Below are 14,469 nucleotides of genomic sequence, written 5' to 3'. Positions count from 1 at the left end.
CTCCCTCTCCCTCCCTCCTTAAGAGAGGGCAGTGAACCCTGCCCTGTGGGAAGTCCAAGGCCCTCCCCCCTATAGACCTAGGAAGCTTTGCATCCAAATAGACTAGGGTCCCAAAAAGCCAGTGCACGCAGTAGAAACAAGTCCCAGTGCCTTTATCAATGGCTTCTCAGTCAGCCCCCATAGTCAGCCACATTCAGAGAGTCCGGTTTTATCACGTGTTTTCTTTTCTCAATGAAGACTCATTAAAATATTTATTCACCTTATTATTCGTGGATTGTTTTATTTTATTTATTTTAAAGAGGGTGTCTCACTGTGTAGCACATGCTGGCCACAAACTATGTATTTCAGGGTGGTCTTGAAATCACAGTTCTCAGGTTTCCTAACTTAAAATTATTAGGACTAAAACAATTTTTTGGGTTAATACACTGTTCCCAACACCAGGAACACTGAGGAAGATTAGTGAGAAGACTGGCGTCTGGGTATGAGGTAATCAGACAGGAGGGAGAAGAGGGATCAGGTCAAAAAACAAAGTTGGTTCCAGCAGGTTCTAGCTGGCTCCCACAGCGCTTCTCCCTGAGGAACATTCAAGAGTCACCTTTGCCTTTCCTTAGTCAACTTTGTGAGTCCTTACACCTTTATTCATATTTGTGCTTTTAACTGTAAAAGGTCGAATTATGGGTCAAGACAGCTTCCAAGAAAACATCTTGCCAGGAAGGAAGACACCCAAAGACCACCCCAGGGGAGAGAGAGGGAACGTGGTAATTAAGACTAAGTTCAGATAGCAGTGGTAGACTTTCACACTGCTGCTCCTTTGAACTATGCTCCAGATAAACTTTGACTTCTGAACACAGTGTGAATTAGTCTTCCTTAGAAGACAACAGCCAAGATTGTTGGCGGTGGAGGGAACATGGGAGGATAGATGTCCTTACAGTGTCTCACTACATAGCCCACCTTAGCAAACTCTTTGTGTGTTCCAAAAATAGTCTTCAAATAATAATAATGTTAGTGCCTCAAGACTTGTGTCTGTGTACTACCACACCTGGACAAACATCTGTTCTAAAATCTATTTTTGTCTAATATTAACACAGCCTCTCCAGCCATCATATTCTTGTAAGAATATATTTTTACTAGTTTTTGAGAATTTCACACATGCATATGACATATTTTTGTCATATATTCATGTCACCCTCCCCCTAACTCCTTCCAAATGCAGTCCCCATCCCACACTCCTAACTTTTTCTTCTCCCCATCCCCTTTGTAAAATAAGATGTTGGTTCCAATTTGTGCTGCCCTAGGTGTGGGGCCATTCACTGTGGAATGGTCCACCTGCCGGATGGAGTCCATACCCTTAAGGAAAAAAATTGAGTCTCCTTTCTTCAGAAGTCATCAGCTGCTAATAGCTTCTCAGTCAGAGGTAGGGACTTATGAGCTCATGCTGACTTGATTTGTGCAGGTCTTTTGTAGTCAGTGGCAGCTGCTGAAAGCTGATGAGGGCCACGTCCTGTCAAGTCTAGAAGACTCTGTTTGGCTCCAATCTTTCTGACCTTTGGCTAAGAAGCAGTCTCTTTGCTCTGTCTTCCTCAGTGATCCCTGAGCCTTTGGGGGTACCGTTTTATTCCTACAGTTCACATGGAATATGTTAATTGATCATTTTTCTTCTGTTTCGCCAAAGAACTAATTAAATTTAGATCTTTGTTTTAAATCAATTCTCATTATCTTGACCTTTTCATTAGAATTGTTAGTCTTTGATTAGAATTATTTATTAGTTTTCAAGAAATGTCACAGTGTAAAGTCAATCTTCAAAACAAAGAAGGGGGAAGAGATACCCTGATATTCCAGGGTTACACAGAGAAGCCCTGACTTGAAAAACAAACAACCAAAAAAAAAAAAAAACCAAACAAACCCCAAACCCCAACAAACCAACCAACCAACCAACCAACCAAGCACATAAACAAACGGAAAAAAAATTAACCAAAAAACCCAAACCAAAACAAACAGACAACCGCCCCCCAAACCAAAACAAAACAAAGAGAATCTGAAATGAGGGAAGAAGTGCTTATATACATATAATGATCTCTTTAAATATCAAACATCTAATATCTCTCTATTAATAAGAGATCAGTCAGGTGTGTTCCATATTAGTGGTTTTCCTAATCTCTGTTAAACTCCTGACAAGAGAAAATTAAGAAAGGATTTTTTTCAATTAAAATTTTTTTTTTATCTCTTTGAGACTTTTATATGTGAGTACTGTATTTATATCACTTCTTCACTTCCTCGTCTAGCTCCTCCTGTGTTTCTCAAACTATCTCTCAAATTCATGACCTCTTTTTAAAATTATTATTTTACATATGCATATACCCACATATAAATATAACCTATTGAGTCCATTTAATTTTGCTTGTTGTGTGTATTTAGGGCTGATCACTTGGGATTGGACAATCTATCAGGGGGCTCATCCCCTGAGGAAGACGGATTCTCCCTCTACCAGCAGCCGTTAATTGGTTATAGCTCTTCAACTAGGGGTGGGGTCTTATGGGATTTCCTCCATCTGTGTTGGCATGTCAGCTGGTGCTGTCATTGTGCTAGTCTTATTTAGGTGACCATATTCTTCAGATTTTATGGGTACAGCTCCTGTTGTTTATAGAAGATACTCTCTCACAGAAAACATTCTGGTCCTCTGGCTTTTATAATCATTCTGTTCCCTCTTCTGTGGTGGTTTCTGAGCCTTAAGTATAGTGGTTGCATGGTAGATGCATTGGTTAGGGTTGAGCCCCCCACAGCCAGTTGTTCTCTAAGGAAGGATGCTAAAAAGAAATCCCACAGTAGCTCATAATTGAGTATTATAAAGGGTTATTTATTTAGGGGTAGACTCACAGACCCCAATCCTCTGCAGGAATGGGGAACAGGAACTGAATCACGCCTCCGGAAGAGAAGCTGGATGCACGCTTTACATCAGCATATAGAATATAAGAGGCCATGCCCAAGTGTGCGGGTAACTTAAAGGCTACTGGCTGTAGGAATTCCTACAACCATTCTCTGCATTTTGCTTTTGCACATGCTTGAGGGTACAATCATCGTGATGGAAAGACAAGATGGGATGAAGGCTTGGGGTATGGTGACAGGGGATGGAGGCTATCTACTAGCAAAGCACTGGTGTCAGGCTCTCTACTTAGTCTTCAGACGAGCACTTCCTCCAATGAGGCCCCATATTCCAAAGGTTCTAGAACAGTGTCACCAGCTAGGGACCATGTGCTTCAACACTCTTTTTCTGTTTGTTGGGATACCTATGTATCTCTGCACTTTCAGTTCATTTTTCTAATTGCTACATGGTGTTTCATAGTGGGAGTCCATGAAGACTGTCTTCTGGGAATGCACAACTAGGGTACCACCAAAGACTTGCCATTGAAGAAATAGAACATTTACCAGTTTTACAGATGGCTCTTTCCTATGAGAATACATATGATTTACATGATATACCTATTTATTGTTTGACTGACCAAGTTTTACCAAAACTGTCATTTTATCATTTTATCTAACACACTTTTTTATTCATTCCTTGCTCTAAAGTGAAGTACAAACTTAAGAATTAGGAATATGTTGTATAAATATGTTTATAATAGAATGTATAACTAATATCACAATGTAAATACGCCGTTGAGAAGAGCAGCTATAACAGAGTGGTTCAGCAGTTACCACACTCTTGTGAAATCAGTACACATGCTTTCGTTCAACTGGTCGGAGAGGTTCCTCTTCCAGTTGAAAATACAACTCTGAATTTTGACTTTCTGAATCTTTCTGTTTTGTATTTATTTGTTCTTCATCTGGCTTAATTATTTCTTTAGACCTTTGTACTAGTTCTTATGCCTGCCTTGTGACTTTTAAATAATCTGCACAAGAAAGTGCAATGTTGTTCCAGGTCATTAAATCCAAACTCAGCAGAGAGGGCAGTCCATCATCAAATATTCACAGATGCCCAGCACAGGAGTCCTGAATTCCAAAGTGCTGATTTTGATGGCAAATATGAAATACTATGTGTAATCTATACTTGTCTTGTCTGAATGTGAAGTATCACCCACAGAATTTTTTACTCCCTAAATGATGGAAGTGTTTTGGGAAGTTGTGGAACCTTTGGTTGTGGGGGCTGACTGGTAGAGTTAATTTTTCCCCAGTAGATCCTGATAGAGATACCTAACCTTCAGGGTCAAGTCTGAACGCTGCTGCCTCGATCAGTCATCATGTGAGGAACTCTTCCATTCTCCTGCCACCATGGAACCACCACACCACGCCTTCTCTGCCAAATGTGTGCTATGTGGAACTCTGAGCCAAACCCAAACCCCTTTTCCATGGAGTGGGTTTTTACCAAGTATTTTGTCATAATAGTGGAACAAGTTACTGATACATGCTAAATGAATAATTTAGTAATAAGTGTTTATATTATGTTAAAACTCCAATGTTCTACACTGTCTTATGGCTTGAAATAGTAGGAAAAATACTGGTAGCAAATTGGAGAAGAAGCTTTGGTTTATGCTGTTCACAAACACAGAAAGTAGCTTTGCAGGTTACACACTCTTGGTTATTTTTAAGAATTATTTATCATTTTAAAGGGTATTCAATTTGTATGCCAACGGCATTGATCCCATAATCTAATCCTTCCTTTCCCTCAGGTTTGGGAGGAAGTTAGTCTTCATATGTGCTTTACTGCAAATGGCCGTCTGTGAAACCTGTGCAGCGTTTGCTCCCACCTTCCTCATCTACTGCTCACTACGTTTCCTGGCAGGAATTTCTTCCTCAGGTTTTACGACAAATTGTGGCTTGCTCAGTAAGTCAAAGCTTTTGTGGACAGTTTCCAAGCTTTGGTTTTGACCTGGATGTTCTTCCCAGCTTATTGGAAGTCAAGATTCATTTTCTTTTCTTTCAGTGATTGAATGGACAAAACCTGAATTCCAAGCCTTGACAACAACACTGTTAATATGTTCTTCAGGAATTGGACAGATGGCATTAGCAGGCCTGGCTTTTACTGTTCAAAACTGGCACCACCTCCAACTGATGATGTCTCTACCCCTATTTTTCTTACTTGTGCCCACACGGTAAGAATTCCTTTTCTCTTCTGTCTTATGGAATTCTGGCATGACGATGCACATGGAATCAGGACAAAAGAAATGCACTTGCCCTTGGTCTGTACCCGACAGTATGTGCTCCTCTTTGTACTGTGTGCCATGAGGACAAGCAGGACTCTCAGATGAACCAAGAAGACTCAATTAAACTTTAATTCAAGGTCATAAGTATTTTTATAAAATTATATACATGTATGACAAGAGATATAGTTATACTTAGGAGGACTCATTATTTATATGAAGATTCTAATTGTGGCTTTTGACTTTTTATTAATAGCTGGATAAAATATATCACCTCATATTCATACTATGGATAAATAACAAGTAATTTCTGAGGAAGTATACTCAATACATATATACATCTAATCACTCTAAGATATGGTATACTTAATAAAAATGTCTACTATTTGATATTTAAATTTATCATACATAGGTTAATTTTATTTATTAGGAAAAAACTACCGTAAAAAAGAGAGAGTAGCAATGCATTCTTACTAGAATGTTCTTGATCTTTCTGTGTGTCTTTGCTACCAAGCCTTATTTACTCAGGTTATAATAGAGTTTTTGCAAAAATATTTCACTGCATACAGGAAAATCTTTAAAGATTAGATTGCTTCTACTGTAGTTTGTATTTGTATGAGTGACTTTAAAGAGAAAAACATTTTGGAAACTTTTGTGATATTTGTCTTTGCAGGTGATATGGATAAAAGACAGGAAGTAAATTTATCCCAGCGTTTAATGAAGGAAGAACGAACATGGTTTCTTTAGTTTAAAGCTGTAGGCAGGGACCTGGAGAAATGGCTCAGCAGTTAAGAGTTCTGGATACTCTTCCAGAGGACCCAGGTTTGATTCTTAGCACCTACACAGTGTCTCAAAACCACTTACTAACTGCAGTTCTAGGGAGTCCGATTCCCTCTTCTGGCTCTCAAGGGCACCAGGCATGCCTGTGGTACATAGAAATACATGCAGACAAGACACCCTTTCACACTGAAGTAAAACAAATAAAAATAAAATCTTAATAACAACTGTAGGCAGAATGACCCACTCATCTCATTTGTTCTTTATGTCCCCTTCCTTTCTTTTTCATGTTCTTACTTTTAAATTTTAATTTAATTAAAAAAAAATTTAAGACAGAGTCTCACTGAACAGCTCCAACTGTTCTAGGACTTGCAAATCAGCCTGGCCTTGAACTAATAGAGATTCTCCTACCTCTGCCCAGCTCATGCTAAGATTAATTGTGTGTGCTACCAAATCTCTTTCATTTTTTTTTTGGTTTGAAAGTTTAAAAATTTTATTAGACATTAAAACAGAATGTATGTTTCTCATTTTCAAAAAGTTTATTCTTTGAAGTTTTCATATATACATTGTGTACATGAATAGAAAGAATATCTTGATCACATCCATCCCTCACTATCTCCTTCCCACTCCCACCAGGACCTCAATCACATCTTCACAACATTGTGTACTATTTATTTACTTACATATTTATTCTTCTGAGTCCAGTTAGAACTGCCCATGTGCTCATGGGTATAGAGTCTTTCACTGGGTATTGGGGAACCTAACAGTACCCACATTCCTAAAGTGACTTTCTCTTTTCCAGTAGCCATCAACTGCCAATAAATCCTTAGCTAGCGGTAGAACCAGGGGTGCCCATTCCCTTTCCTGCTAGAATTTTTAACTGGCTTCATCATGTGTGCTGTAAGCGTGTTGAGAGAGAGTAAAGCATTCTATAGCCTCCCTTTCCATTCTCCAGCTCTTGCATTCTCTCCGTGTCCTCTTTCACCACCTTCCCTGAACCTTGGATGGGGGAGGTGTGCTGATATAGATGTCCCCTCTATGGGTGAGAAATCAGTTACTTATTCTCTGCATTTGGAAGAGTTACAATGCTCTATATTAACTACTGCCCTCTGTAATAAGAAGCTTGTCTAACTAAGGTTGAGATCAGCACAAAAGTATGGATATAAATGTGAGTTTGACAATCTGAGTGCACAGCAAAATAACATCAATACTGCTTCATAAAAAGAGTCTGGAAGTGTTCCTTCCATAACTACCTTATGAAATAATTTGAGAAGTATTGGTGTTATTTCTTTGAGATTCTGGTAGAATTCTGCACTGAATGCATCTGACCACAGAGTTCTTTAGGTCAGAATAATTTTTATTTATGCTTCAATTTCATTGCTGACTATGGATCTGTTTAAATTATTAATTTCGTATTGGTTTGCTTTTGTTATGTTTCATGCATATAGATATTAGTCCATTTCTTTAGATTTTCCCGTTCAATGAACAAGAAATTTAAAAATATTTTCTTACGATTTTTCGAACATCGTTTGTATTTGTTATAGGTTTCTCCTTTTATTTCTAATTTTCCTTATTTGGGTCCCTTCTCTCTTTTGGTTAATTCAGCCAAGAGTTTGTCAACCTTGTTTGTCTTTCAAAGTTTTTTTTGTTTCGTTTTCTTAATTTTGGTCCTGATTTTGGCTGTCTATTTGGGATTGGTCTGTTCTTCTTTTTCCAAGGCCTTAAAATATACCATTAAGTTATTAACTTAAAATCTCTCAAATGTTTTTGATATAGGCACTTAGTACTATAAAGTCTCCTCTTAGGACTGCCTCTATTGAGTCCCATAGATTTTGATACGTTGTGCTTTTATTTTCATGCAGTCTTAGGAATTACAAAATTTCCTTCTTAATTTCTCCCCAGTCATCATTTAAGTTCCATGAGTTTGTGTGCTTTCTGATACCCACCATTTCTTTGTGGTCAGACAGAATAAAGGATGTTTATTAAAGTTTCCCTATACTTGTTGAGGTTTGCTTTGTGTCCTAATAGGAAGTTGATTTTGGAGAAAGTTCCATGGGCGCCATTACAAAGAATATAAGGTGTTTATTGTTGGAGTGGAATGTTCTATAGGTGTTTATTATGCTCATTCAATTTTACAGTATTTCATGCTATTTTTATTTAGGTTTTTTACATATAAATAAAACATTTAAAAACATTGGAGGTGCAACATACATATTAGCGCTTACCATTTATAACATGCTTCTATTTTAAACAGAGTGCATGAATATATTAAACATAAAAGAAAAACTTAGCTCATTAGCAACAATTATCTTAGTGAAATTAAGTACAATTTTAATGTCTTTTCTTTCCTAAAAATAAAATAAAAATTAAGAGATTCTTTTGTCTATCTTTGGTATTCTGCCAGTGATGCTTGTGTCTGTAGCTCTTGTTTGCTTACCTAGGTGTTTTATTTCTAGAATATTCCTCAGTTTGTGTTTTCTTTATTGTTTATATTTTCATTTTCAGGTCTTGAACAGTTTTTTTTAACTGTTTGTTTTTTTTTCTTGTGGTTTACTAACTTCCTCCAAGTTTTTAATTGTTTTTATCTTGATTTCCTTAAGGGATTTAATCACCTCTTTAAAATGACCTTTATCATCTTCATAAAGTTGGTTTTAAGGTCTTTTTCTTGTGCTTCAGCTGTGTTAGAATATTCAGGGCTTACTGGTGGTGACACATTGCCTTGGCTATTGTTGATTGTGTTCTTATGATAATACCCAGGAATCTGGGTTTGGAGTGCCTATTTTTGGGTTTGTGTCTTTTGGATTGGTGTGTTGTTCCTTGGTTTCTGTTTCTTCTCTGGTTCTCTGGCCTGTATGGGCTGTGGTCGAGTGGGGATGGGGTGGGGAGGGGAGGTCTCCACTAGAGTTGGGGGCTGGACTTCTGGTGGCCCTCTGGTCAGGTAGGGGTTCTCTACTTGATTTGGGGTCTGGGACATGGTGACAAGGAGGAGATGGAGAATTGGGAGGGCACTGAGAGAATGAGAGAGGTCTGCAGGTGGGTGATTGGCATGGCCTCTTATTCTTTTACTTTTAAAACAATTAGTTTATTTTTTGCCTTGATCTGTCTTCTGGTGTGAGTGGGATACTCACTATCACTTTGGGATTTTAGATTTAATAGTGTTTTTTCTATAAAATTGAGCACATCTGTTTTTGGTACATATATGTTTACAATTGTAATAGCCTGTGGTGGATTGTTATTATTATTATTATTGATTTTTATTGAGCTCTACATTTTCTCTGCTCCCCTCCCTGCCTCTCCCCTCCTCTCTTCAACCTTCCCCAGCCTGGGCTCCACCGAGGTATCTATTTGAATTAATTAATGAGTTTTTCGTTTTCAGCATCATTTCAGCTTCTTTTTCCCCCAGTAATCTTACCTCTTCACTGAATTCTGTTACTCCTTATTTTATTTCTCTCTTTGTTTTTGTTCTCTTGGAGCATACTCACATATTATTTGAAGTGCTAAATATGGTTATAATCATTATGTTGAATTATTTGTCTGGGATTTTTTCTGGTCATTTCTATTATGATCATTATTATGGGATTAGCAACTTTTGAAAGAGTCATGTTGTTTTGGGTTGAGTGGGGACTGAAGCAGCTGGAGAACTTGGTTGGTTGAGTGTTTCTTTATTTCTTCCTTTTTTGTTCAGATTGCCTTTTTTCTTTTACTAGATTGTGGGCCCATATTTCGATATGGCACAAAAGCCATTAGCCCGGTCCGAGTTGATCACGTAGCTCTGCAGACAAGCTGTCTCTGCCCTTAACAAAGGCCAGGATGCCTGCTCCTAGCTTCTGTTGTTAAAATGTGGATTACCTGAGAAGAGATGTTTGACTGAAGCTGATGATGAGTTCAGATGTTTGGTGCTTCCTCCCTTTTGTAATTGGGAAGATGTCTTATAGGGATGCTAATTCAGGGCCTACCTGACTGCTCCTTGCAGACTTGACTTGAGCCCAGGCACCTGGTTGCCTAGGTGATGGCGTAATGTGTTTTCCCCCCTCCCCGCTCAATTTGGTGTGGGTATATAAAATTGTTTGGAGAATAAGCGCGGATTCTGGCCTTTTCCATGATGGCGGTGTAAGCTGTGTCAGTTCTTTTCCTTGCGACTCCGTTCCTGCCGGGTTAGGGAATTAGGGAATTTATGTTGGACCCTCACGGGCTCCGCCACTAGAGCCACGATGTTCAGGAGAGGATTAAGTCTTAGTATGTCTCCTTCAGATTAGTGCAGTGAGCTTCTGGTCTGCCAGGATGGGCCTGAGCAGGGGAAGCTGGGGTCCCCTACTTAGTGCAAGAGGCTATGTGGGCTTAGCTCCCAGAGCAAAATCATACCCTTTCCTCCTTTAAAATTACTTAAAAAGTGCTTCACTATTGGATCAGCAGCAACGGCATACTTGGTTAGAAATGACTGTAAGGGGTCTGACAGGCTTGATACAGTGAGAGGAGTTCATCAGACAAAGGAGACCCATTCATGCAACTTAAATCTTCACAACACACCAATCAACACCGTGGCACTGATTATCCCATTATATAAATGAGAAACTTAATCAGATTCCTCTGTAATGAGTGGTTAGATGCCATCAGGTGCTTGGTGTAGGAATGAACACACTTCAAATGGTATAATTACTGTGTACAATTTTCCAGGGGTCCTTAATTTAGGAAAACATTTTATGAATAAATGCTGCCTACATTCTAACAGGGAATCTGGGAAAGTACTTTATAGGTGTCCCTTATGTTCCATTTCGGTGAACCGCATGTAAATTTGCATCCAGGTCATGGCAGGGAGACCAACATGACTCCAATTCTGCAGTCCGGAAGTACAGGTGTACTACATGGGTAAATTGTTTTCTAGTACCAGATAACATAGGATTATATTTACTGCTATAACCATTATATTTTTATATAACCATTATATTTACTTCTATAACTGTTAAACTAATAATAAAACTATCCAAGGACAAATGTGGTACAAAAAAATGACACATGAAAATTAATTTTACTTTCAACATCTTCATGTGCAGGTGGATGTCAGAGTCAGCTCGGTGGCTGATTGTGACCAACAAACTTCAAAGGAGCTTAAAGGAACTTAGAAAAGTCGCACACATAAATGGAATGAAGAGTTCTGGAGACATCTTAACCATTGAGGTGAGCATAATGACAGCTTGTTATGACACAAAGAAAGCACGAGCCTGATCAAGATGCAATATGCCACTATTAAATATATTGCATACATATATTTCATTCAAAAGGGACTTTTGCTTATTGAATTTAATTTGTAAAAACTTATCCACAGGATTTTAAAACTTTTTCTTAGCTTATATTAATTATACATAATGATGAGCATTATAACATTTTTATATATATGTGTTACATAATTTCATATTTATCACTAATTGTTCTTATTCTTCTCTCATCCCCACTCATCCCATTTCTCTTCTTACTCAGTCCTTTTATACTTTCATGTCTTTTTTTTGTGTGTGTGGGTGTGAACCAAGAAGTTAAATTAGGGTTAGCTATCGAAGCAGGGATGATGTATTATTTACAGGACAGTGAGCGACTTCTAGTGGCTATTCCATTGAAGAAAATGTCTTTCCTTTCCCAGACATCATTAACTGACTGTCAATCTTGAGGATGAGTAGGCCTTAATGACCCCTTTCATCTAGCAATGGCCAATGAGTCCTGAAAAAGGAGGATGGCCTTACAAGCCTCTCTACTGTCTACAATAGAAAGTTGCCTGGACCGTCTGGGCTGAGCAAGGTATTCTCCACAGGGAATGGGCTCCAAAGAGACAGTTCATGCACTAGGGATAAATATTGGTTTCACGGCTAGTGGCCCCATAAATAGCCCAGGTCACACAGCTGTCACCCACATTCAGAGGGCCTAGTATGGTCTTATGCAGCTCCCCTGCTGTCAGTTCCATTAGCTTGGGTCAGCCGTTTCTGTTGGTTTCCCCATCATGACCTTGGGCTTTTTGCTAACAATGTCACTCCTTCCTCTCTATGGCTGAACTCCAGGAGTCCAACTTAGTGCTTAGCTGTGGATCTCTGCATCTGCTTCCATCAGTTACTGGATGAAGGCTCTATGATGACAATTAAGGTAGTCATCAATCTGATTACAGGGGAAGGGCATTTTAGGTACCCTCTCCACTATTGCTTAGATTCTTAGCTGGGGTCATTCTTGTGGATTCCTGGAAATTTCCCTAGTGCTTGGTTTCTTGCTAACCCCATAAGGGCTCCTTCTCTCAAGGTATCTCTTTCCTTGCTCTCCCTCTCTGTCCTTCACCCAGCTCGATTTTCCCAATTCCTCATATTCCCCTCCCCATTCCTCTACCACCCTCTCTTGTTGACCCACATTGTCACATTACTAAGGAGATGTTGTCTACTTCCTTTTACCAGGGGATCCATCTATGTCTCTCTCAGGGTTCTCGTTTTCTGTCTTCTTGGGGGTTGAGAACTGTAGGCTGTTTATCCTTTGCTTTATGTCTAATATTCACTTACTGTGAGTGAGTACATACTGTGTTTTTCTTTCTGGGTCTGGGTTACCTCACTGAGAATATTTTTTTTCTAGTTCCATCCATTTACATGCAAATTTCAAGAATGTCATATTTTTTTTTTAACCGCTGAGTAGTACTCCCTTGTGTAAATGTACCACATTTTCTTTATCCATTCTTCAGTTGAGGGGCATCTAGGTTGTTTCCAGGTTCTGGCTATTATGAATAATGCTGCTATGAACATAGCTGAGCAAATGTCCTTGTGGTATGAATCTTCATCCTTTGTCTATATCCCCAAGAGTGGTATTGCTGGGTCTTGAAGTAGTAGGGGAAGACTAGTGCACCACACTACATTTTTAATGGTTAAATAAAGAGCTAAAAGATTTATCTTCAGTAAAATTATGAATAGGTCATTTTTTTAGATTTTATTTTTTAAAAAAGAAAACAAACTTTTTTTCATTTTACAAAACCAATCGTAGTTTCCACTCCTTCTTCTCCTCCCATTCCTTCTACCTTCCTCCCTGTCCCCATCCACTCCTCAGAGAGGACAAGGCACATTGCTCCAGGAAGGACCAAGGCTCTTCCCACTATATACAGGCCGAACAAGGTATCCATCCAAAGAGAATGGGTTTCAAAAAGCCAGTACAAGCAGCAGGCACAAATCCTGATGGCGCTGCCAGTGGCCTCACAGTTGCCCCAGTCATACAGCTGCCACCCACATTCAGGGGGTCTAGTTTGGTCCTATGCTGGTTCCTTTCCTGTCCATGTAGCGTTGGTGAGTTCCCATTAGCTCAGGTAGACTGTTTCAGTGGGTGAACCCATCATGGTCTTGACCTCTTTGCTGATATTCTCATTTCTCCGACTCTTCCACTGGACTTTGGGAGCTCAGCCCAGTGCTCCTCTGTGGGTCTCTGCCTCTGTTTCCATCAGTTGCTGGATGAAGGTTCTATGGTGACATTTAAGATAGTCATCAATCTGACTACAGGACAAGGCCAGTTCAGGGACCCTTTCCACTATTCCTTAGGTTCTTAGCTGGGGTTATCCTTGTGTATCCCTGGGAATTTCTCTAGTGCCAGGTTTCTTGCTAGCCCCATAATGTCTCCCTCAATCAAAATATCTCTTTTCTTGCTTTCTGTCTCTGTCCTTGCTCCATCTCGACTATCCCATTCCCTCAAGTTCTCCTCCTCTTCCCTTTCTCTCCTTCTCCTCCCTTTCTGCCCTCCTTTCTTCCTTCACCCCCATGCTCCCAATTTTGTTAGGAGATTTCATCTATTTCCCCTTCCCAAGGGGATCTATATATGTTTCTCTTGTTACTTAGCTTCTCTAGGGTTGTGGACAATAGGCTCAATATCCTTTGCTTTATAACTACTATCCTCTTATAAGTGAGTACATACCATGTTCATCTTTCTGGGTCTGGGTTTTCTCACTTAGGATGTTTTTTTTCTAGTTCCATCCATTTGCATGCAAATTTCAAGAATGTCATTGTTTTTTACTGCTAAGTAGTACTCCATTGTGTAAATGTACCACATTTTCTTTATCCATTCTTCGGTTGAGAGACCATCTAGGTTGTTTCCAGGTTCTGACTGTTATAAATAATGCTGCTATGAACATAGTGGAACAAATGTCATTGTAGTATGATTGAGCATCCTTTGGGTATAGGCCCAAGAGTAGTATTACTGGGTCTTGAGGTAGGTTGATTCCACTGATTTCCAGAGTGATTGTATAAGTTTGCATTCCTACCAGCATAGGAGGAGTGTTTCCCTTACTCCTCATTCTCTCCAGCATAAGCTTTCATTGTTTTTGATCTTAGTCATTCTGACTGGTGTAAGATGGTATCTCAGAGTTATTTTGATTTGCATTTCCCTAATGGCTAAGGATGTTGAACATTTCCTTAAGTGTCTTTTGGCTATTTGTGATTCTTCTGTTGAGAATTCTCTGTTCACATCTGTATCCCATTTTTATTGGATTATTTGATATTTTGATGTCTAATTTCTTGAATTCTTTATATATTTTGGAGAACAGTCTTTTGTCTGATGT

At 39.1% G+C, this 14,469-nt stretch overlaps 1 protein-coding gene across 4 annotated transcripts in view; it reads left to right on the top strand.

Moving 5' to 3' along the window:
- The window catches only part of LOC142851068 (solute carrier family 22 member 19-like), a 47,049-nt gene that overhangs the window by 9,320 nt on the left and 23,260 nt on the right, over positions 1-14,469 (top strand). For 2 of the 4 annotated variants that reach the window (XM_075974967.1, XM_075974968.1), the window contains 3 exons: positions 4,665-4,819; positions 4,898-5,087; positions 10,964-11,087. In XM_075974967.1, coding sequence (XP_075831082.1) covers positions 4,665-4,819; positions 4,898-5,087; positions 10,964-11,087 — 469 coding nt within the window. The remainder of the gene's footprint in view (positions 1-4,664; positions 4,820-4,897; positions 5,088-10,963; positions 11,088-14,469) is intronic. The other 2 variants (XM_075974969.1, XM_075974970.1) reach the window with 1 other exon arrangement.

Source organism: Microtus pennsylvanicus, chromosome 5 (genome assembly GCF_037038515.1).
Source record: "Microtus pennsylvanicus isolate mMicPen1 chromosome 5, mMicPen1.hap1, whole genome shotgun sequence".
NCBI lineage: Eukaryota > Metazoa > Chordata > Mammalia > Rodentia > Cricetidae > Microtus > Microtus pennsylvanicus.
Note: the sequence above shows the minus strand (reverse complement) of the source record. Positions and strands in the feature narration are given on the sequence as shown.